This window comes from Oryx dammah, unplaced genomic scaffold, assembly GCF_014754425.2.
Source record: "Oryx dammah isolate SB20612 unplaced genomic scaffold, SCBI_Odam_1.1 HiC_scaffold_29, whole genome shotgun sequence".
In the NCBI taxonomy this organism is placed as follows: Eukaryota; Metazoa; Chordata; class Mammalia; order Artiodactyla; family Bovidae; genus Oryx; species Oryx dammah.
This window is the reverse complement of record NW_024070213.1, coordinates 102127091-102150771: the sequence shown is the minus strand read 5'-3', so window position 1 is coordinate 102150771 and position 23681 is coordinate 102127091. Positions and strand designations below refer to the sequence as shown.

General features: G+C 37.9%; 1 protein-coding gene and 1 non-coding gene across 3 annotated transcripts in view; both read left to right on the top strand.

Annotated features, from left to right (window-relative positions):
- LRRIQ1 (leucine rich repeats and IQ motif containing 1) overlaps positions 1 to 23681 on the top strand; it is a 208903-nt gene that overhangs the window by 96017 nt on the left and 89205 nt on the right. For both annotated transcript variants that reach the window (XM_040234476.1, XM_040234475.1), the window contains 3 exons: positions 8244 to 8423; positions 11206 to 11655; positions 16156 to 16366. In XM_040234476.1, coding sequence (XP_040090410.1) covers positions 8244 to 8423; positions 11206 to 11655; positions 16156 to 16366 — 841 coding nt within the window. The remainder of the gene's footprint in view (positions 1 to 8243; positions 8424 to 11205; positions 11656 to 16155; positions 16367 to 23681) is intronic.
- Positions 1219 to 1326, top strand: LOC120859017. The gene has a single exon (XR_005720032.1). It is a non-coding gene; the product is annotated as a U6 spliceosomal RNA (small nuclear RNA).

Genomic DNA, 23681 nt, shown 5'->3' with positions numbered 1-23681 from the left:
ACTATGGGTCCACCATCCTGGTGAAAAGTTTTGTGTATACAACCACTTACTGAAATGATTATATCCTCAAGGAAAAGATAATTAGCTTTACCTAACCCCTAAGAATACAACTTATAATAATAAGATAATATGCTTTATTAATTTCTCTTCCAAGGTATGCATATGTGTGCAGTTGCTTCAGTTGTGTCCAACTCTTTGAGGCCCTAGGGACCATAGCCTGCCTGGCTCCTCTGTCCAAGGATAGTCATTCCCTTCTTCACAAGATCTTCCTGACCCAGGGATCAAACCCATGTCTCTTAAGTCTTCTGCAGTGGTAGGCGGGTTCTTTACCTTTAGCGCCTCCAGGGAACCTATTTCAAAGACTGGAGCCTGTCACTGGCATAGCTCATTTCATCAGCTAATCAGGTTCATTCTGGAAATCAAGGTATCAGATTGATCTTTGCTTGGTACCCAAAGAATTAGAAATGTTGCTATTCTCAAGAACTATTTTCACCAAGTTATTAAAAGCCTTTTATTTGCTCTTCTATAATTTAGGGGATTTAATGTTTTTTAAATTTACCAGTAATAGAAATAGAGCATTTTTAAAGCATTATGAACACCTGTATAGTCTTAACTTTCAATACTCTCTATTATCACCTCTCAAAAATCATTTTTTCACACTTGACATCACAGTCATATCTTAAAGAAATTTGACTAGGTATTTTTATGAATAGTTAGAATACAATGTTGCTTTCTTAGTACTGTAATAAATTATTTGGTAGGATTGAATATTTCCTTGCTTTGATGAAAAAGTGAAATTGAAAGTCACTCTGTTGTGTCCGACTCTTTGTGACCCCCTTGGAGTTTCCCCAGACCAGAATACTGGAGTGGGTAGCCTTTGCCTTCTCCATGGGATCTTCCCAACCCAGGGATCGAAGCCAGATTTCCCACATTGCAGACAGATGCTTTACCCGCTGAGCCACTAGGAAAGCCTTAAAGATTTCCTGTTATATTTAATCAATATTGTATCTCTGAGGTGAATGCCTCTGCTTACCTTATCACCTATGATGAATAGCTATTATCTTAAGGTAACGTTCTGCTTTTGAATCATATCTTCATACGACTCTAAGCAAAAACACAATATATGCCAGATATTTAACCCTTTGTGGTAAGCATTATAGGGAGTTTTTGAATTGATAAGCATTTCTAACTTCAAGCCACCTAAAAAAGTTCAAAATAGTGCTAGCTTCAGCAGCACATATACTAAAATTGGAATGATACAGAGAAGATTAGCATGGCCCCCTGTGCAAGGATGACACATTAATTCACAACCCAGTCTATATTTTGTAACATATGTAGAATAATAGCCAGGGAGGATTTGCTGTAGGACTCAGGGAACTCAAAACTGGGACTCTGTGACAACCTAGAGGGGTGGGATTAGTTGGGAAATGAGTGGGAGACTCAAGAGGGAGAGGACGTATTTATAGCTATGGCTGATCCATGTTGATGTATGGCAAAAACTAACAGAATACTGTAATTATCCTTCAATTAATAATAAATAATTTTTTTAAAACTCAAAATATATGGGCTTAAATTTTTAACAGCTTAAACTCTTTATTATTAGAAAGCTTTTATCTGCTTCTTAACATTGTAAAACATTTGATAATTACCCTGAAGAACCAAACCTAAATCTAATTTTTTTTCTCTTATTTGTTATATGTAAGGGGGAAATAAGGCAGTATTTCTGGAATGGTTGGAGGAGTGTAGGGAGCTAGTCAACTGTATCCCCAGGAAATGGAAAACTGTGGTATTCCTCTATTTTGTTTCATTGAAAAGATGTATTTGTACCTCTCTTATGATGACTTTTATTTAATACCAAAGCTAGCAAGATCATAAACTAAACACAGGATGCATTATGACTTTGGTTAGCCTTATGCATTTTTGCCTTAATGGACCACTTCCTCCATTAAAAAATAATTAAAATTATATTTTACAACTGTTTTTGCACAAATAGCTATATCAATCCTGACTATACAACCTAGATAGAAGGAAAAACAGTTATTAGGGCTTTGCCTTCTTAACTCTTAGCATTTTAGTACTCTTACCCTGCCATCCTTCATTTAGTGTTTAGGAGCTGTTTGTTTCATTTTTTAAATACCAAAATTTATTTTTAGAGCAATTTTAGGTTAACAGCAAAGCTGAGCAGAAAGTAGAGAAAGTTCACACACACACCCAGTCCCCACACATGTACAATATCTCTCACTGTAAATATCCCACACCAAAGCAGTATACTTTTATTTTTTGGCTGTGGTGAGGGGCATGGAGAATCTTCATTCCCTGACCAGAGATCAAATCTGTGTTCCCTGCATTGGAATCATGGAATCTTAACCACTGGACTGCCAGGGAAGTCCCAAAGCAGTACATTTTTTACAGTCAATGAACCTACACTGACACATATTTATCACCCAAACTCCATAGATTTATATTAGAGTTCACTCTTGGTGTTTTACATTCTATGGGTTTTGAATGTGCTATAACATGTATCTACCATGTGGTAATGTGTAGAATCATTTTACTACCCTAACAATTCTCTGTGCTTTGCCCTTTCATCCCTCTCTCTACTTTAACCCCTTGTTGTTGTTGTTGTTCAGTTGCTCAGTCGTGTCCACTTCTTTGGACTGCAGCACACCAGGCCTCCCTGTCCATCACCATCCCCTGGAGCTTGCTCAAACTCATGTCAATTGAGTCGGTGATGCCGTCCAACCATCTCATCCTCTATCATCCCCTTCTCCTCCTGCCTTCAATCTTTCTCAGCATCAGGGTCTTTTCTAATGAGTTGGCTCTTTGCATCAGGTGGCCAAAGTATTGGAGTTTCAGCTTCAGCATCAGTCCTTCCAATTGATTCCAGTTGATTCCAAGTCCTTCAGGACTGATTTCCTTTAGGATATACTGGTTTGATCTCCTGCAGTCCAAGGGAGTCTCAAGAGTCTTCTCCAGCACCACAGTTCAAAAACATCAATTCTTTGGCATTCATCCTTCTTTATGGTCCACCTCTCACATCCATACATGACTACTGGAAAAACCATAGTTTGACTAGATGGACCTTTGTTGGCAAAGTGATGTCTCTGCTTTTTAAAATGCTATCTAGCTTAGTCATAGCTTTTCTTCCAAGAAGCAAGCATCTTTTAATTTCATGGCTGCAGTCACCATCTGCAGTGATTTTAAAGCCCAAGAAAATAAAATCTTTCACTGTTTCCATTGTTTCCTCATCTATTTGCTGTGAAATGATGGGATCAGGTGCCATGATCTTCATTTTTTGAAAGCTGAATTTTAAGCCAGTTTTTTCACTCTTCTACCTTCATCTCGAGGTTCCTTAGTTCCTCTTTGCTTTCTACCATAAACGTGTTATCATTAGGATACCTGAGGTTACTGATTTTTCTCCTGGCAATCTTGATTCCAGCTTGTGCTTCATCCAGCCTGGCATTTTGCATGATGTACTCTACATTTAAATTTAATAAGCAGGGTGACTATATATTGCCATGATGCACTCTTTTCACAACCAGTCCACTGTTGCTTCTTGACCTGCATACAGGTTGCTCAGGAGGCAGGTTAGGTGGTCTGGTATTTCCATCTCTTTAAGAATGTTCCACAATTTGTTGTGATCTAGTCAAAGGCTTTAGCATAGTTGATGAAGCAGAATTCTGTTTTTCTGGAATTCTGTTGCTTTTTCTGTGATCCAGTGGATGCTGGCAATTTGATCTCTGGTTCCTCTGCCTTTTCTAAACCCACCTTGAACATCTGAAGTTCACGTACTGTTAAAGCCTAGCTTGGAGAATTTTGAGCATTTCTTTGCTTGCTTTAACCCCTTAAAGCAACCATTTATCTTGTTGTCTACATAGTTTTGCTTTTTTTCCAGAACGTATAACAATTGGAATTACACAATGTATGCCTTTTTCAGATTGGCTTTTTTCACTCAGTAATATGCATTTGCATTTCCTCTATGTTTGTTCATGGATGGAGAGCTCATTTCTTTTTAATGCTAAGTAATTTTATACTGTATGAATATATCACAGTTTATCTTTCAGTTCACCTACTGAAGGACATCTTGGTTGTTTCCAATTTTTGGCTGAAACAAATAAAACTGCTATAAAATATGTGGGCAGGTTTTTGTATGGACATGCATTTTCAGTTCATCTGGATAAATACCAAGGAGACTGATTGCTAGATCAAAAATTAAGATGTTTAATTTGGTAAGAAACTACCAAACTATCTTCCAAAATATCTCCCATTTTTCATTACCACCAGCACTTAATTAGAATTCCTGTTTCTCCACATCCTCACCAGCATTTGGTGTTATCAGTGTTTTGGATTGTGGACATTTTACTAGGTAGGTAGTAGTATCTCATTGTTGTTATAATTTGCAATCCATTAATTAATGCTTGTTTGTCATATTTATATATTTTGGTAAGATGTCTTTAATATGTTTGACTCACTTTTAAACCAAGACATTCATTTTCTTATCATTGAGTTTTAAGCATTTTTTAAAAAATATTTTGGATAACAGTGTCTTTTGCAAATATTTTCTCCCAGTGTATCACTTGTGATCAAATTGACAGTGTCCCTAGGTGTGGGAATTTTTGATTTTAATGAAGTTCAACTAATCGACAATTTTTTCATAGGTATGTCTTTGGTATTGTATCTAAAAAGTCATCACCATACCCAAGGTCATCTGGATTTTATTATATTTTTTCTTATAGAAGTTTTAGGGTTTTGCATTTTGCTTTAAAGTCTGTGATCCATTTTGAGTTAACTTCTGTGAAGCTTAAGAGGTCTACCTCTGGATGTTTAGATTCTTCTATTTTTTTGCACAGGGGGATGCTCAGTTACTCTAGCACCAATAGTTGAAAAGTGTTATATTGTCTCCATTGTACTGACTATGTTGGTCTATTTCTGCATTCTCTATTCTGTTCCATCAATCTATTTGATTATTCTTTTGCCATTACCAAATTATCTTGATTACTGTAGCTTCATAGATTATTTTGAAGTCAGGTAGTGTTAGTCTTCCAAATTTTCTTCAAAATTAAGTTGGCTATCTGCTTTTTTTGCCTGTTTATATAACTTTCAAATCACTTTGTTGATATCCACAAAATATCTTGCTGATATTTTATTTTTTAATATAAATTTATTTATTTTAATTGGAGGTTAATCACTTTACAATATTGTATTGGTTTTGCCATACATCAACATGAGTCCACCGCAGGTATACACGTGTTCCCCATCCTGAACCCTCCTCCCTCCTTCCTCCCCGCACCATCCCTCTGGGTCATCTCAATGCACCAGCCCCAAGCATCCAGTATCATGCATCGAACCTGGACAGGCAATTCGTTTCGTGTATGATATTATACATCTTTCAATGCCATTCTCCCAAATCATCCCACCCTCGCCCTCTCCCACAGAGTCCCAAAGACTGTTCTATACATCTGTGTCTCTTTTGCTGTCTCACATACAGGGTTATCGTTACCATCTTTCTAAATTCCATATATATGCATTAGTATACTGTATTGTTGTTTTTCTTTCTGGCTTGCTTCATTCTGTATAATAGGCTCCAGTTTCATCTACCTCATTAGAACTGATTAAAATGTATTATTTTTAATGACTGAGTAATACTCCATTGTGTATATGTATCACAGCTTTATTATCCATTCATCTGCTGATGGACATCTAGGTTGCTTCCACGTCCTGGCTATTATAAACAGTGCTGCGATGAACATTGGGGTACATGTGTCTCTTTCAATTCTGGTTTCCTCATTGTGTGTGCCCAGCAGTGGGATTGCTGGGTCATAAGGCAGTTCTATTTCCAGTTTTTTAAGGAATCTCCACACTGTTCTCCATAATGGCTGTACTAGTTTGCATTCCCACCAACAGTGTAAGAGAATTCCCTTTTCTCCACCCTCTCTCCAGCAATTATTGCTTGTAGACTTCTGGATCTCAGCATTTCTAACTGGCGTGAAATGGTACCTCATTGTGGTCTTGATTTGCATTTCTCTGATAATGAGTGATGTTGAGCATCTTTTCATGTGTTTGTTCAGTTCAGTTCAGTTAGTTCAGTCACTCAGTCGTATCCGACTCTCTGCAACCCCATGAATCGCAGCACGCCAGGCCTCCCTGTCCATCACCAACTCCCGGAGTTCACTCAGACTCACGTCCATCGAGTGCATGATGCCATCCAGCCATCTCATCCTGGGTCGTCCCCTTCTCCTCCTACCCCCAATCCCTCCCAACATCAGAGTCTTTTCCAATGAGTCAACTCTTCGCATGAGGTGGCCAAAGTACTGGAGTTTCAGCTTTAGCATCATTCCTCCCAAAGAAATCCCAGGGTTGATCTCCTTCAGAATGGACTGGTTGGACTCCAAGGGACTCTCAAGAGTCTTCTCCAACACCACAGTTCAAACACATCAATTCTTCAGCACTCAGCCTTCTTCACAGTCCAACTCTCACATCCATACATGACCACAAGAAAACCCATAGCCTTGACTAGACAGACCTTAGTCAGCAAAGTAATGTCTTTGCTTTTGAATATACTATCTAGGTTGGTCATAACTTTTCTTCCAAGGAGTAAGCGTCTTTTAATTTCATGGCTGCAGTCACCATCTGCAGTGATTTTGGAGCCCCCAAAAATAAAATCTGACACTGTTTCTACTGTTTCCACATCTATTTGCCATGAAGTGATGGGACCAGATGCCATGATCTGTTTTCTGAATGCTGAGCTTTAAGCCAACTTTTTCACTCTCCTCTTTCACTTTCATCAAGAGGCTTTTTAGTTCCTCTTCACTTTCTGCCATAAGGGTGGTGTCATCTGCATATCTGAGGTGATTGATATTTCTCCCAGCAATCTTGATTCCAGCTTGTGTTTCTTCCAGTCCAGAGTTTCTCATGATGTACTCTGCATATAAGTTAAATAAGCAGGGCGACAATATACAGCCTTCACATACTCCTTTTCTTTGGAGAAATGTCTATTTAGTTCTTTGGCCCATTTTTTGATTGGGTCGTTTATTTTTCTGGAATTGAGCTGCATGAGTTGCTTATATATTTTTGAGATCAGTTGTTTGTCAGTTGCTTCATTTGCTATTATTTTCTCCCATTCCAAAGGCTGTCTTTTCACCTTGCTTATAGTTTCCTTTGTTGTGCAGAAGTTTTTAAGTTTAACTAGGTCCCATTTGTTCATTTTTGCTTTTATTTCCAATATTCTGGGAGGTGGGTCATAGAGGATCCTGCTGTGATGTATGTCGGTGAGTGTTTTGCGTGTGTTCTCCTCTAGGAGTTTTATAGTTTCTGGTCTTACATTTAGATCTTTAATCCATTTTGAGTTTATTTTTGTGTATGGTATTAGAAAGTGTTCTAGTTTCATATCTCTAGATCAAGTTGGGAAGAACTGACTTTTGACAATATTAAATTTTCTTATCCACAGATTTATTTTCCCATGGGACATCTTTCCATTTATGTAGTCTTCTTTGATATCTTTTGTCCGTGACTTACAATTTTCCTCATAGGAACTGTTAGTTTTTTAGTAAGAAGTTTTACTCACTCAATAAGTTTAGTTTGCCCCGTGACCATAAACAGCCTTGTGAAAAGAAGCCTACATGCTTTTTTGTGTAAAGCTTGGGAAGTACTTCGAAGTGGCTGGGTTTGGTAGACCGCTTTTGCTTTCTGACCTGTTTTTTCATAGCATTAATGTCTTAAATTGATAAAAACTTTTGCTCATATTTTGGAGTTTATTTATTATAATCCTTACCAAGATTCAAGGAGAAATATCATAATTTTGGATTTTCCAGATCATGAAATATTGAGTAGTCACCACCCTTTTTAACTCTATTTTCAGTATATTTCACTGAGAAATGATCAGAATTCTCACCTACTTCTGAAACAGACAGTAGCTTTCAGTTAAATTATCTATTTTAGAAAGAGTGTACCTCATACTCTCTTTCTCATAATGCAGACTTTTATTTACTACTCACAGCCCAAGTTTCCTGCTGCTTGAATTTACCATTTCTGGTTTAGAAGAAAATGATTAAATGTGTATCAAGAACTCTGAAACTTATTTGATATATGACATGATACCATAATTTAAAAAAATAGAATTTTCTCTAATCAATAAGTTTCAGAGATATATTCTCTGCTTATATTATTTAAATAATAGGCACATAATTATTTTAGATATAAACTCTCCTTTTCCATATTATTAATTTTTTTCCTATTTTTAATAGGCATTCTCTACTAAAGATATTACCTGCTCTAAGAATCCTCAATGGTGAAATGCTAACCTCTTATTCAGAAAGTCACACTGAAGAAGACTATCAACTAGAATTAAAGCATTTCCTGGAACATTGTCAGTCCCAAATTAGAGAATTTAACTTACTAAGTGAAATATATATTACTGGAGACAGGTAAGACTTTTATCTTCTTCTTGCAATTAAAAGATATAGTGCAATTTATACATAGCATTTAAAACTTTTCTGATCAATACAGTGCTACTTTTTTGGACTTGTACAGTGTGTTTTAGTAATATTTTCCTCTTTTTTTTTTTAGATTTAAAAGGTGATAATTTTTTTTCTTTTTATTTATTTATTTTTTATTTTACTTTACAATACTGTATTGATTTTACCATACATTGACATGAATCAAAGAAACAAATCACCAGTCTAGGTTTGATACAGAATACAGGATGCTTGGGGCTGGTGCACTGGGATGACCCAGAGAGATGGTATTTTCCTCTTTAAAAAAGAAATTTATGAGCATCATCTTTTATTATTTGAAATGTAATCATCTGTATTTTGAGCATATTTTAAAGTCTAAAATTAGATCAAAACAAATGAAAGCATGAAGATAGCTTCACAACAATATACAAACATTCATTCAGTTGTTCATTCAATTATTTGGTCATACATTTATTCATCAATTATTGATGGACAAGACACATAAGAAGCTAAGTATTACATTTTAGCCTGAAACAATTAATGATTTCATAAAGAGAAAATTAGCTAAATAAGTCATTACAATGGAACTGTCAAGTTTTATAAAACATATAATATTTATATCTATTATATAAAGAATAATATTACCCATGTTTTTATGTATTAAGTTATTATGGATGCATAGTGGAGAAAAGCAGTCAAGACATGCACATATTCAGAGGACAGAGGCTGAGAACAGAGTCCTAAAAATATATCAAATAAAGAGAAAGTCCTATCCCCCACCCTGAATTCTGAATTCAGTTCAGTTCAGTCACTCAGTTGTGTCTGACTCTTTGTGACCCCTAGGACTGCAGCATGACAGGCTTCTCTGTCCATTACCAAATTCTGGAGCTTACTCAAACTCATGTGAATCGAGTCAGTGATGCCATCAACCATCCCATCCTCTGTCATCCCCTTCTCCTCCTGCCTTCAGTCTTTCCCAGCATCAGGGTCTTTTCCAGTGAGTCAGTTTTCTGCATCACGTGGCTAAAGTATTGGAGTTTCAGCTTCAGCATCAGTCCTTCCAATGAATATTCAGGGATGATTTGCTTTATGATGGACTAGTTTGATCTCCTTGCAGTCCAAGGGACTCTCAAGAGTCATCTCCAACACCATAGTTTAAAAGCATCAATTATTCAGCACTCAGCTTTCTTTATAGTCCAACTCTCACATCCATATGTGACTCCTGGAAAAACCATAGCTTTGGCTAGACATACCTTTGTTGGCAAAGTAATGTCACTGCTTTTTAATATGCTATCTAGGTTGGTCATAACTTTTCTTCCAAGGAGCAAGCGTCTTTTAATTTCATGGCTGCAGCGACCATCTGCAGTGATTTTGGAGCCCCCCAAAATAAAGTCTGTCACTGTTTCCATTGTTTCCCCATCTATTTGCCATGAAGGGATGAGACTAAATTCATGATACATGAATCCTGAATGTATTACTACAAATGAATTATAGTTGATATATTAAAACTCTATTTTATAATTTATACTACTCCAAAAAATACAAATGAAAAAGAAAACTTATTTTATATTTTCATATGATGTCTGCATTATAAATGGGACAATGAAATGTGCTTCCAAATGTCTAAACTTAATTACTAAGTTACATATTAAATTTTGCTATTTGTACTTTCATACTGCTCGTCCTATGTACAGTTGGTTTTTTCTGTTTAAATGGCTTTTTTAATATAGTCTATTCAGATTATAAGCAAATCTTACAGCTTTAAAAGTAATTCCAATTGTTATGGATAGTTTACTTTTAATAAATAGCTTATTTTACATTTGTATTTTTGTAAATCTAAATTGATATCTCCTTGTGTATGTATGGTAACCTACGATTTTTATGTAAAGATGACTCTTAACCTTCATGTTGAAATTTAGGTTCACAGTTATTTTTAAGAATATATTGCTATTGCAATTAAGTGTCACTTTAGAATTAGAAATTGACCATTTTTATGTTAGATCATAAATGGTGGTGAATTCACCACTTAGCCATAAACAGTTGACATCCAATATTGAAGTGAACTTTTTCTGCATTATTCACCAACAAAAGGATATATTAACATATGTTAGAGGAATCTATGCTAATGTCTCCATTTGTAAACATAGAAAGTGTCTATCTCTACATTTTAGGAAATATAACTTTCATTTTGTTTGGAATACTTAAATCCAACAATTATTCAGGAGAATCACAGGCATTTATGTCTTAAAGTATTTGAATTATCTTTGCAACAGAATTTTTTTTCCAGAGAAAAATGGAAATAAAAACTTTCCCATAATGTAAGTTATTTGTTTAAATGTCCAATACAAATATTTTGCATGGCAAAAGTCAGTGTACAAAGTGCTTTTAATCTTGTTTCATAAATAACATCTCCAAATTTAGGCAGCCATGATTTCTCGTGTTTATGGCAGTGAAAGCATGAATTTTTCTCATTCACTTATACCAAAAATACCTAGGATAAAAGTGATTCTAAAACTTCCAGATGTTTTGTCTGGATTAATGGATTGAGATTAACTACAAAAGTATTTTCACTTTTTCTGAGTAATGAGATCAGTTTTTACAAAAACAATCAGAAATCAAGTTTCAATGAATTTTGCAGTAAAATTTAATATTCATAGCAGGCCACACAGGGATATTTTCAAAATCTGTACAGGTGTAACCATTTGCTGATATAATTCTTTTTATTAAATGTCCTCATTATTTATTTGCTCAGAAATATATTCACCTTGGATGTTGCACAAAATCTCTGCTATTATTTTAAGAAATTGATGACACTTAGTAATGAATGTCGATGTGTACATGAACACGGGGATGTGAGTATCACCAGGAGAGGTGAATTAGAAGCCCAGCAAAATCATTTGCCTCCTGCACACAGTGACAGCATACAGCAAAACAGAGCTCTTTACTCTTTTGCAAATGAATATAAACTGAACTCACCAGATATTTCTGAGAAATGGATGGACTCTAGCCCTAGTCATTCCTCATCAACCAACCCCTCCTTATGTGAAGATACTAAAGAAAGAAATCAGGAAGAAATAGTAGACCAGAAAAGAGAAGACAGCAAGACAAGCAGTTTCCCCAGCAAAAGAATACCATTCATAGAAACAGTAAGGACAAGGTTTCTACTGGAGAACTGCCAGAATACCGAATATCACAGAAAAATGTAAGTTTTATAGATCATTTTTCTTTTACCATTATGTTTTATTGTTTTTATGGATGATTTGGTAAAGGATTTAAATCATATCATATTTCATGTTCATTTCCTTATGTTTTATGATATGCACAGATTATTAAATACAGTACAGATTAATTTGGTTGAATTTTGTCAGGTTCTTATTTAAGCAACTAGTATTATTTAATTTAAGATGAGTAACTGTGAAATTATTTTTTCTGCCTTCTAATCTGTAAATCGGAGAAGGCAATGGCACCCCACTCCAGTACTCTTGCCTGGAAAATCCCATGGACGGAGGAGCCTGGTAGGCTGCAGTCCCTGGAGTCGCTAAGAGTCAGACATGACTGAGTGACTTCACTTTCACTTTTCACTTTCATACACTGGAGAAGGAAATGGCAACCCACTCCAGTACTCTTGCCTGGAGAATCCCAGGGACGGGGGAGCCTGGTGGGCTGCAGTCTATGGGGTCACACAGAGTCGGACACGACTGAAGTGACTTAGCAGCAGTTCAGTTCAGTTCAGTCACTCAGTCGTGTCCAACTCTTTGGGACCCCATGAATTGCAGCACGCCAGGCCTCCCTGTCCATCATCAGCTCCCGGAGTTCACTCAAACTCACGTCCATCGAGTCGGTGATGCCATCCAGCTATCTCATCCTCTGTCATCCCCTTTTCCTCCTGCCCCCAATCCCTCCCAACATCAGAGTCTTTTCCAATAAGTCAACTCTTCACAAGAGGTGGCCAAAGTACTGGAGTTTCAGCTTTAGCATCATTCCTTCCAAAGAAATCCCAGGGTTGATCTCCTTTAGAATGGACTGGTTGGATCTTCTTGCAGTCCAAGGGACTCTCAAGAGTCTTCTCCAACACCACAGTTCAAAAGCATCAGTTCTTCTGCGCTCAGCTTTCTTCACAGTCCAACTCTCACATCCATACACAAGTAATGGAAAAACCATAGCCTTGACTAGACAGAACTTTGTTGGCAAAGTAATATCTCTGCTTTTGAATATGCTATCTAGGTTGGTCATAACTTTTCTTCCAAGGAGTCTTTTAATTTCATGACTGCAGTCACCATCTGCAGTAATTTTGGAGCCCCAAAAAATAAAGTCTTACACTGTTTCCACTGTTTCCCCATATATATCCCATGAAGTGATGGGACCAGATGCCGTGATCTTCATTTTCTGAATGTTAAGCTTTAAGCCAACTTTTTCACTCTCCTCTTTCACTTTCATCAAGAGGCTTTTTAGTTCCTCTTTACTTTCTGCCATAAGGGTGGTGTCATCTGCATATCTAAGGTTATTGATATTTCTCCCGGCAATCTTGATTCCAGCTTGTGTTTCTTCCAGCCCATCATTTCTCATGATGTATTCTGCTTATAAGTTAAATAAGCAGGGTGACAATATACAACCTTGATGTACTCCTATTCCTATTTGGAACCAGTAGCAGCAGTAAAAATCTCTAAATAATTAAAAAGAACTTTTAATAAGAAATAAAACAATCACATTATTCTTAAAATACTGTAAAGACCTCTCATATGACGGTCTTAGTACATGCTCCAGGGAAAGTCAGAAAATCCTTCCTGCACATGCCTTTTCTCAAATCCCTTGAATTTAAAATAGTCCCTGGTAGCTCAGTTGGTAAAGAATCCACATACAATGCAGGAGACCACAATTCAATTCCTGGGTCAGGAAGATCCACTGGAGAAGGGATAGGCTACCCACTCCAGTATCCTTGGGCTTCCTTGTGGCTCAGCTGGTAAAGAATCCACCTGCCTTGTCAGAGACCTGGATTTGATCCCTGGGTTGGAAAGATTCCCTGGAGAAGGGAAAGGCTGCCCACTCCAGTATTCTGGCCTGGAGAATGCTATTGATTGTATAGTCCATGGGGTCACAAATGGTCAGAAAATGACTGAGCTACTTTCAGTTTCACTAAAATATTCGGTATGCCAAGTATATTGGTATGTTTTGGGATAGTTTCAGCCAGGGTACCCTAGATATTACCTGTTTAAATCCTGTTAGCTATAAACACTCCAGACATTCTATTGAAATTTCAGATAAATAACATTGAGTTTTTTATTCATGGTAAATAAAATTGCCAAATAATAATAAGAAAGGATAAGGAACTGAAAATATAGACAAACCAAAGACCCAAAGAATAAAGGGAAAAGAAAATGTATGCCCACTTGCTGAACCTTGCCACTCAGTGTTTCAGGAAGATTCATCATCAGTTGTGCTGTTGTTTCCTAAGCATACTTAGCATCCTGTGCTAACGGCATTGTTAGCATCATTGTTTTTTACTAAAAAAAAAAAAAAATTATGCTGGTGATAGTAATAATATGAGCTTCTTTTCCCAACACGGAGAGCACTTAACATTCAGGCGGCCCTAAGTCAGCTTCTTTACCTTTTCCTGCTTTCTGTGTGGTGAAAAGCAGTCCCAGTGTTAGTGTCACTGTGGAAAATACTCCTCATGTACCTTTTTATTTTCTCTCTGGGAAATTTTAAAGATAGTGGGCTGAGGAATTCAAGTGCTAAATGACTGGTCAGCTTTATAAGAAACTCAGGATTACAGTCCATGAAACTTATATGTATCTGTAGAGAAATATAAGGCACTGTCTTAGGTTAAATGTGTTTTTTCCTAATCTTTCTATCTTTTGTTTTAAACAACTTTTCATTCTTTACCAGTTATATATTGCAATTATGTTTTCAGATTTTTTTTCTTTATAACCCAAATATGCATTGGTATTATTGTGCCTTAAAAGTCCTTAACTCATTTTTAATCTTTTTAAAAATTATTTTATGTTGCAGCATATTTAATTAACAGTGCTGTGTTAGTTCAAGTGTACAGCAAAGTGATTCAGTTATACACATATATATATCTACTCTTTTTCAAATTTTTTAACTCATTTTTGTCCAAAAGATGAAGGAATGAATTAATGTATGCCCACTTGCTGAACCTCAGTGTTTCAGGAAGATTCATCCTCAGTTGTGCTGTTGTTTCCTAGGCATACTTTGGATGGCTGAATGATCAAATGTGAATTAATTCCATAGCAAAATTTACTAAGTTCTATTTACCCTGGTATTTTTGCCTGGAAAACTCCATGGACAGCGGAGGCTGGCAGGCTATCATCCATGGGGTCACGAAGAGTCAGACATGACTGAGTATGCAAGAGCACCATTTACCCTAGAAGGAGGAAATGTTTTATTGAAACGTGGTTTTTCTTCATATAATGAGTACAAGTAGTTTATCTTAAGACAGAAAGTTTTATCCACTAATTTAAATTCATAGCAAAATAGATTGAAGATTTCCACAGGCTTTACATAAAATGGTGGTGATGCTGATAACAATATTCATAACAACAGAAAATGATTACTTCATTTCATATCACATGCATACTGAGTTGCTTCATTTGTGCCCAACTCTTTATGACTCTATGGACTGTAGCCCACCAGGCTCCTCTGTCCATGGGGATTCTTCAGGAAAGAATAATGGAGTGGGTTGTCGTGTCCTCCTCCAGTGGATCTTCCTGACCCAGGGATCAAATCCACATTTCTTAAGTTTCCTGCATTGGCAGGTGGATTCTTTACCACAAGCACCACCTCGGAAGCCATCATTTCTGGCAGTTTATTGCTTAATTCCACTTTGCCTTAAACTCACTTTGTTTGAAATGAAAAAATTCTTTGGGCTCTGCAATTATAAAATTATTGACAGCTTTTTCAAGGGAGCCTGGGAAAGTGAATGTGCGTCAGTCACCTCTCCTTTATATGTCTTTTAAAACTGAACTCAAGGGTCTGAAAAGCAATTAAGATAATAGCACTTTGACTATACGATGTACCTTGATAATATTTCTGCTACTTACATTGCTGTTTAATTTTTGCTATTGTTGCTGGGCAGCTTATGGGGATATGGGGAAAACGCAGTGTTGATTGATGGAATGCCAGATAATAGCCAATAGACGTAGACTGGAAAAATGTTAGAATTTACTACTGGGCTTGTAAGAGAATGATTTATGTATTTGTCCATGGGCAGGGAGGAAAATGAAGCTCACAATGACCCAATGAGTCCTTTCTCTGAAAATGAAGGAGGGCCCTTCTTCCTCTCAAAACCTAATCTCCCCACTGTGAACAAGATCCCATCCTCTCGTGCCAACTCAACACTGACTCCTACCTTTGTCCCCCTCTTTGCATCATCACTTTTCCCCCCTTACTACTGGCTCAAATTCCCACTATCATACAAAGTCTCGGTAATATCATCCTCCTTAAAAAAAAACAAAAATCCCTAGGACTCATATCACTAAGTTACTGGCCCATTTCTCTCCTTCAGATTTGAAGGTGTCCATATTATTTTTGCTTCTATGAATACAGTTAAATAAAACAGCAGGTCTTATTTTAAACTAATACTTTATATAGTCTAATTTACAAATAAATATAGCTTATGAGGATCTCTTATCTGCAGCTGTATATTATGGATACTAAAAATAATTTTTTCTCCCCTTAATAGTATGGCAGCTGTGGTAATCCAGGCATACTGGCGTGGTTGCATCGTGCGCAGGCAGATTCATTTCCCTGCAAAGCTACATCCTGCTACAATAGGACCCCTGACATCCCAGCCAAATTCTTGCATTGGAAACCAAACAATTTTAAAGAAAGAAAGAATTAAAAATATCATGAATATCCAAGAACAGAAGGAGAAGGCTGCTATTCTTATTCAGGTTAGTTTTAGTCTTTGGGTGAAACAATTAATCTTGAGAGATGTGTTAGTTTTCTTTCACTGGGTTATTCTGTATAACAGGCAATCCCTGAATCATAGCAATTTATAGATACCTTGATTTATTTCTTACTCATGTAACATGTACACTGCAGGTGCCTGCAGGTTGACTGTGCTTCTACTTGGCATCTACGCTGAAGGAGTAAGTCTGTAATTTGTAAATTCTTATGGTCAAGCTGAACCACACAATCATATTAAAACTTAGGCTCCGATGTGGCATTTAATATGCATATGCTAACTTTTGATTAGTCGAAGCAGCCTCTCTTGGTCTCATCTAGAGCTATTTCTAGAAGCATGTTTCAGTTCAGTTCAGTTCAGTTGCTCAGTTGTGTCTGACTTTTTGCGACCCCATGGACTGCAGCATGCCAGGCCTCCCTGTCCATCACTAACTCCCGGAGTTTACTCAAATTCATGTCCATTGAGTCGGTGATGCCATCCAACCATCTTATCTTCTGTCGTCCCCTTCTCCTCCCGCCTTCAATCTTTCTCAGCATCAGAGTCTTTTCCAGTGAGTCAGCTCTTCACATCAGGTGGCCAAAGTATTGGAGTTTCAGCTTCAACATCAGTCCTTCCCCTGAATATTCAGGAGTGATCTCCTTTAGGATGGACTGGTTGGATCTGCTTGCAGTCCAAGGGACTCTCAAGAGTCTTCTCTAACACCAAAGTTCAAAAGCATCAGTTCTTCCCTGCTCAGCCTTCTTCACAGTCCAACTCTCACATCCATACATGACCACTGGAAAAACCATAGCCTTGACTAGACGGATCTTTGTTGGCAAAGTAATGTCTCTGCTTTTTAATATGCTGTCTAGTTTGGTCATAACTTTTCTTCCAAGGAGTAAGTGTCTCTTTATTTCATGGCTGCACTCAGCATCTGCAGTGATTTTAGAGCCATCTCACACACACAAAAAAACAGTCTGTCACTGTTTCCACTGTTTCCCCTATCTATTTGCCATGGACTGATGGGACTGGATGCCATGATCTTTGTTTTCTGAATGTTGAGCTTTAGGCCACCTTTTTCACTCTCCTCTTTCACTTTCATCAGGAGGCTCTCTAGTTCTTCTTCACTTTCTGCCATAAGGGCAGTGTCACCTGCATATCTGAGGTGATTGATATTTCTCCCAGCAATCTTGATTCCAGCTTGTGCTTCATCCAGCCCAGCATTTCTCATGATGTACTCTGCATAGAAGTTAAATAAGCACAGAGATAGTATACAGCCCTGATGTACTCCTTTTCCTGTTTGGAATCAGTTTGTTGTTCCATGTCCAGTTGGATGCAGTCTCAAAAACGACAGAAGGATCTCTGTTCATCTCCAAGCAAACCATTCAGTATCACGGTGCCCGACCAGTAATGCTGAAGAAGCTGAAGTTGAATAATTCTATGAAGACCTACAAGACCTTCTAGAATTAACACCCAAAAAAGATGTCCTTTTCATTATAGGGGACTGGAATGCAAAAGTAGGAAGTCAAGAAACACCTGGAGTAACAGGCAAATTTGGCCTTGGAGTACAGAATGAAGCAGGGCAAAGGCCAATAGAGTTTTGCCAAGAGAATGCACTGGTCATAGCAAATACCCTCTTCCAACAACACAAGAGAAGACTCTATATATGGACATCACCAGATGGTCAACACTGAAATCAGATTGATTATATTCTTTACAGCCAAAGATGAAGAAGCTCTATAAAATCAGCAAAAATAAGACTGGGAGCTGATTGTGGTTCAGATCAGGAACTCCTTAATGCCAAATTCAGACTTAAATTGAAGAAAGTGGGGAAAACAACTAGACCATACAGGTATGACCTAAATCAAATCCCTTACAACTATACAGTGGAATTGAGAAGTAGATTTAAGGCACTAGATCTGATAGACAGAGTACCTGATGAACTATGGACAGAGGTTCGTGACATTGACAGGAGACAGGGAGCAAGACCATCCCCAAGAAAAAGAAATGAAAAAAAATGAAAATGTCTGTCTGGGGAGGCCTTACAAATAGCTGTGGAAAGAAGAGAAGTGAAAAGCAAAGGAGAAAGGAAAGGTATACCCATTTGAATGCAGAATTCCAAAGAATAACAAGGAGAGATAAGAAAGCTTTCCTCAGCAATCAGTGCAAAGAATAGAGGAAAACAATAGAATGGGAAAGTCTAGAGATCTCTTCAAGAAAATTAGAGATACCAAGGGAACATTCCATGCAGAGATGAGCTCAATAAAGGACAGAAATGGTATGGCCCTAACAAAAGCAGAAAATATTAAGAAGAGGTGGCCTGAATACACATAAGATCTGTATAAAAAAGATCATGATCCAGATAATCACAATGGTGTGATCACTTACCTAGAGCCAGACATCCTGGAATGTGAAGTCAAGTGGGCCTTAGAAAGCATCACTATGAACAAAGTTAGTGGAGGTGATGGAATTCCAGTTGAGCTATTTCAAATCCTAAAAGATGATGCTGTGAAAGTGCTGCACTCAATATGCCAGCAAATTTGGAAAACTCAGCAGTGGCCACAGGACTGGAAAAGGTCAGTTTTCATTCCAATCCCAAAGAAAGGCAATGCCAAAGAATGTTCAAACTACTGTACAACTGCACTCATCTCACACACTAGCAAAGTAATGCTCAAAATTCTCCAAGCCAGGATTCAGCAACACGTGAACCATGAACTCCCAGATGTTGTTCAAGCTGGTTTTAGAGAAGGCAGAGGAACCTGAGATCAAATTTCTAACATCCATTGGATCATCAAAAAAGCGTGAGAGTTCCAGAAAAACATCTATTTCTGCTTTATTGACTATGCCAAAGCCTTTGACCATGTGGATCACATTAAACTGTGGAAAATTCTGAAAGAGGTGGGAATACCAGACCACCTGACCTATCTCTTGAGAAATCTCTGTGCAGGTCAGGAAGCAACAGTTAGAACTGGACATGGAACAACAGAAGCATGTACAAATCTACTAAAATAATTGTTGTGTGTGTGCTCAGTCACTAAATTGTTTCTGACTCTTTGTGACCCCATAGACTGTAGTTCACCAGGCTCCTCTGTCCATGGGATTCTCCAAGCAAAAATACTAGAGTGAGGTGCCATTTCCTCCTCCAGGGGATCTTCCCAACCCAGGGATGGAATCTGCATCTCCGGCGTCTCTTGCATTGGTAGATGGATTCTTTACCCCTGAGCCACCTGGGAAGGCCCAACTTAATTGGTAAAGTCTTTTACCTTAACTCGTTTAACTTAAAAATTCAAAACCTCACCAAGACCAAATTTCAAAATGAAGTTCAATCTGATCACGTTCATCCTTTATTTATTCACTCATCAAATAATTTTTAGAACATACTGTTGTCAAGCACTGTTTTAGGTTTAAGAAATACAACTAGGAACAAAGCATACAAGATCTCTTCCCTCTTAGAGTCTGTGTCCTGGTGGAAAACGACAACAAATTAAATATTTAAAATAAAGTCTAGAAATTTATGGTGCTGCACCTTAATTGAATGCTAGTAACTAAAAATTGTAGTTTCCTTTTATTCACTCATTTAGAGCAAATATTACTTGGCACAAAAATTTTACTAGGTTATATCCTGCTGGGATGTGCAGATAAGTAAGATAAGTGTATTAGACAGTGATAAGCACTAAGGGGAAAATAAATCAGGGAAGCAGGATAGGAGTTACTAAGGAAGATTAATCATTTTAGACAGAATAGATGTGGAAGACCAGAAAAGGTGACAGTGCAGCAAGAGATAAACCATTAGGTATGTAGGGGAAGAATATTTCAGGCAAGGAAACATCAGATTTGAAGACATTGTTCTGGGAGCATACTCACAGTGTTTATAGAGCAGGAGGAAGCACTGTGACAGCAGAGGCGTGAAGGCAGAAGAGTAGGACCTATAATTCGTAAATCATTGTAAAGTCTTTGGCTTTTACTCTGAATGACATGGGAAGATATTACAGGAATCTGAGCAGAGGACTCACGTGACCAAAGTAACTTAGGTTGTGACAATACTCTAGGAAGGCTATAGTAGAAGCAGCGAAATCAGGAAGCTATTGCAGTAATCCGAATAGTAGATAATGGTGGCATGGACCAGAGCCATGCAGAAGTGGTAAGAAAGTCGCATTCCAGAATATATGTTGATTTATATTGAGGGCATAAATATATATATTTGTGTGTATATATATATATAATGTATAATATATATATTTGTATATATATAAAATATAATATATATATATATATATACTTTGAAGGTATACCTAATGATATTAGTATATGGGGATGTGATTTTGAAAGACAGGGAAGAGTTAGAGATGCCTACAAGGTATTGGCATAAGCAACTGAAAAAAATTGCCTTATAACTAAGTTGCTGGTTTTCATTATTAAAGGCATAGTTTTTTAAGAGAATGGTCTTTGCTGTAGTACTAACGAATGCATTTAGTATTTTAGTTGACTTAATTTTTCTGGGCTGCATTCCTCAGGGCAATGCATAGACAAAGCTGTTGCTGATGCCTGAATGGCTTGGGAGGGGAGGCAGAGTAGTGGATTCAAGGAAGCTCGGAGGGAAAGAAATGAACCTCAGTTATGGTCTCAGAATATTGTTCTATTGCATGAGGAATGAAAATGTTATGCAGTTCAAACTTCCTTCTCTCCTCAGTGGATGAGCAATACATTTTTCAACATTGATGGTGAATGTTTGCTTCATTCTATTCAATAAAGTAAAGTTCATTATTTGATGAAACAGTCTAGCTCAGTGACTACATCTGTTGAATGTCCTTCTGTTAAGTTTGTATCTGTAACAAGAGTAAGCATAATTCAGTCTTTCTTTACAACTTAGAATAAGTCTCTCCTGATTTACATCACAGTACTTAAAATCATTGAAGTCAACTCAACTTCATTTTCTTTTCTCCTCAGTACAATCATCTAGTTTCTTAAACTATTCATCTTAAAAATGTGAATTTGCAGAATGTGATATGGTAGAAAGAGCCTGGGCTTTAGAAGGTGCAAAGTGAAGATCCAAGAAGGATGTGGTGGAGACTGCTCACTGCTCACCAGAACCCAAGTCCTCCCCTTCTTCCTAGTGTACAGCCAACCTAGGCATTCTAGCTTCCCTTGCACTTTTTAGTATGGTCCCTTTTTTCTGTAGCTCAGACTGTAAAGAGTCTGGCTGCAATGAAGGAGACCCGGGCTAGATCCCTGGGTCAAAAACATCCCCAGGAGGAGGGAATGGCTGCCCACTACAGTATTCTTGCCTAGAGAATCCCTTGGACAGAGAAATCTGATGGGCTCCAGTCCATGGGGTCTCAAAGAGTTGGACACGACTGAGCGATTATCACTCACAGAGAAGAAAAAGATGTCAAGTGTATCTAATATAAATAGGACTGTGGCCAGGGAATTGATTTGAATGTGTGAGAAAGAAAGGTTAATTTATTATAGATGAATGACTATGGGAAAAAAGTGGAAACCTTACATGAATAAATAAGAATCTGAACACTGATTACACATTTATATTACCTTTATTTCCCATGGCTGGGACTTGAATTTCTGACCCTGCACTGAGGCAGGAGGGAGGTATTTATATGTGTCACAGCAGAAAGTACAGTTTAGAGCTCTGCAGAAGTCCTATCTCTGAGAAGTTAGGCTGGATCCACTGTGAGACATGATGAATCAGTCCTTTCTCTCTTGTCATTGAAGGTCTGTATTAAAGAATTCCCCTTATACACTCTTTTCCCTAGAACTGCACCTAATCTTGGTATCTTAATGGTATAGGAAAAAGGGGATGTTGAGAAGAGATAACTGAAGAAGAGAAGATGATGTAACCAAAAAAAAAAAGAGAGAGAGAGAGAGAGAATCCAGGGAAAGAAAACATGTTTCCCTAATGCTCTTTACTTTGTTGGCACAAGATCAGGGAGGAAGGGATATGAAGGGTACCTCCCTACTGGGATACCTCCCTAACAGGAAGAAATCACAGGCCCATTTGCCATGTTGAGGCAAAGCATTTTGAAAGGTAGCTAGCAACCAAGAGAGCATAAATGCCAGATAAAAGAATCATAAAAGAGGAGTTTTTTAAAAATCCCCAAATGAAGGGTTCTGTTGACTGTTTATATTCTCCACGATGTTCCTAAGTTGAAATTTTATCTCCATTTTGTTGGTATTTGGAGATGGGGACTTTTGGAGGTGAATATGTCATGATGGTGGAGCTCCCATGAGTGGGATTAGTGCCCTTATAGAAGAGAGCCCAGAGAGCTCTCTAGTACCTACTAACATCTGAGGACACAGTGAGAATTGAGCCATCTGTGAACTAAGAAACTTGGTCTCTCCAGACAGTAAATTTGTCAGTGCCTTAGGCTCCTAGCCTCCTCTAGAGTTAGAAGAAATAAACATTTGTTGTGCAAGTCACCGAGTGTATGGTACTTTTCTTACTGCAGCCCAAACAGACTTAAACAAGAGGAAGAAAAGAAAAATTGTTTTTCCCTAAGGTAACTAGATTCCCTATGTCAGTCACCCACAGCATATGACATACCCCAGTCTATAACAACCCAGCTGCATGAGACTAAAAACAAGGGCAGAGAGCTGATGGTACTCTCCATGCTGCTGCTGCTAAGTAGCTTCAGTCGTGTGCGACTCTGTGCAATCCCAGAAACGGCAGCCCACCAGGCTCCCCCGTCCCTGGGATTCTCCAGGCAAGAACACTGGAGTGGGTCGCCATTTCCTTCTCCAATGCATGAAAGTGAAAAGTGAAAGTGAAATCGCTCAGTCGTGTCCGACTCTTAGTGACCCCATGGACTGCAGCCCACCAGGCTCCTCCATCCATGGGATTTTCCAGGCAAGAGTACTGAAGTGGGTTGCCATTGCTTTCTCCATATGGGTAAATTAAAACGAGGAAGTCCACTTTCTTAAGCAATACTTCTAAGTATGTTCCTCATCACACAAAGATATCCTCTCTTCTGTTTCTACCATCCAATACTGTTCAAGTTCTTGATTCATATTAAGATCTTTTCCACACAAAAGAGTTTTGAACTCTCTTGAGAGGTTATAGGAAAAGGCAATGGCACCCCACTCCAGTACTCTTGCCTGGAAAATCCCATGGACGGAGGAGCCTGGTGGGCTACAGTCCATGGGTTCGAGAAGAGTCGGACACAACTGAGCAACTTCACTTTCACTTTCATGCATTGGAGAAGGAAATGGCAACCCACTCCAGTGCTCTGGCCTGGAGAATCCCAGGGACGGTGGAGCCTGGTGGGCTGCGGTCTATGGGGTCGCACAGAGTTGGGTACAACTGAAGTGAC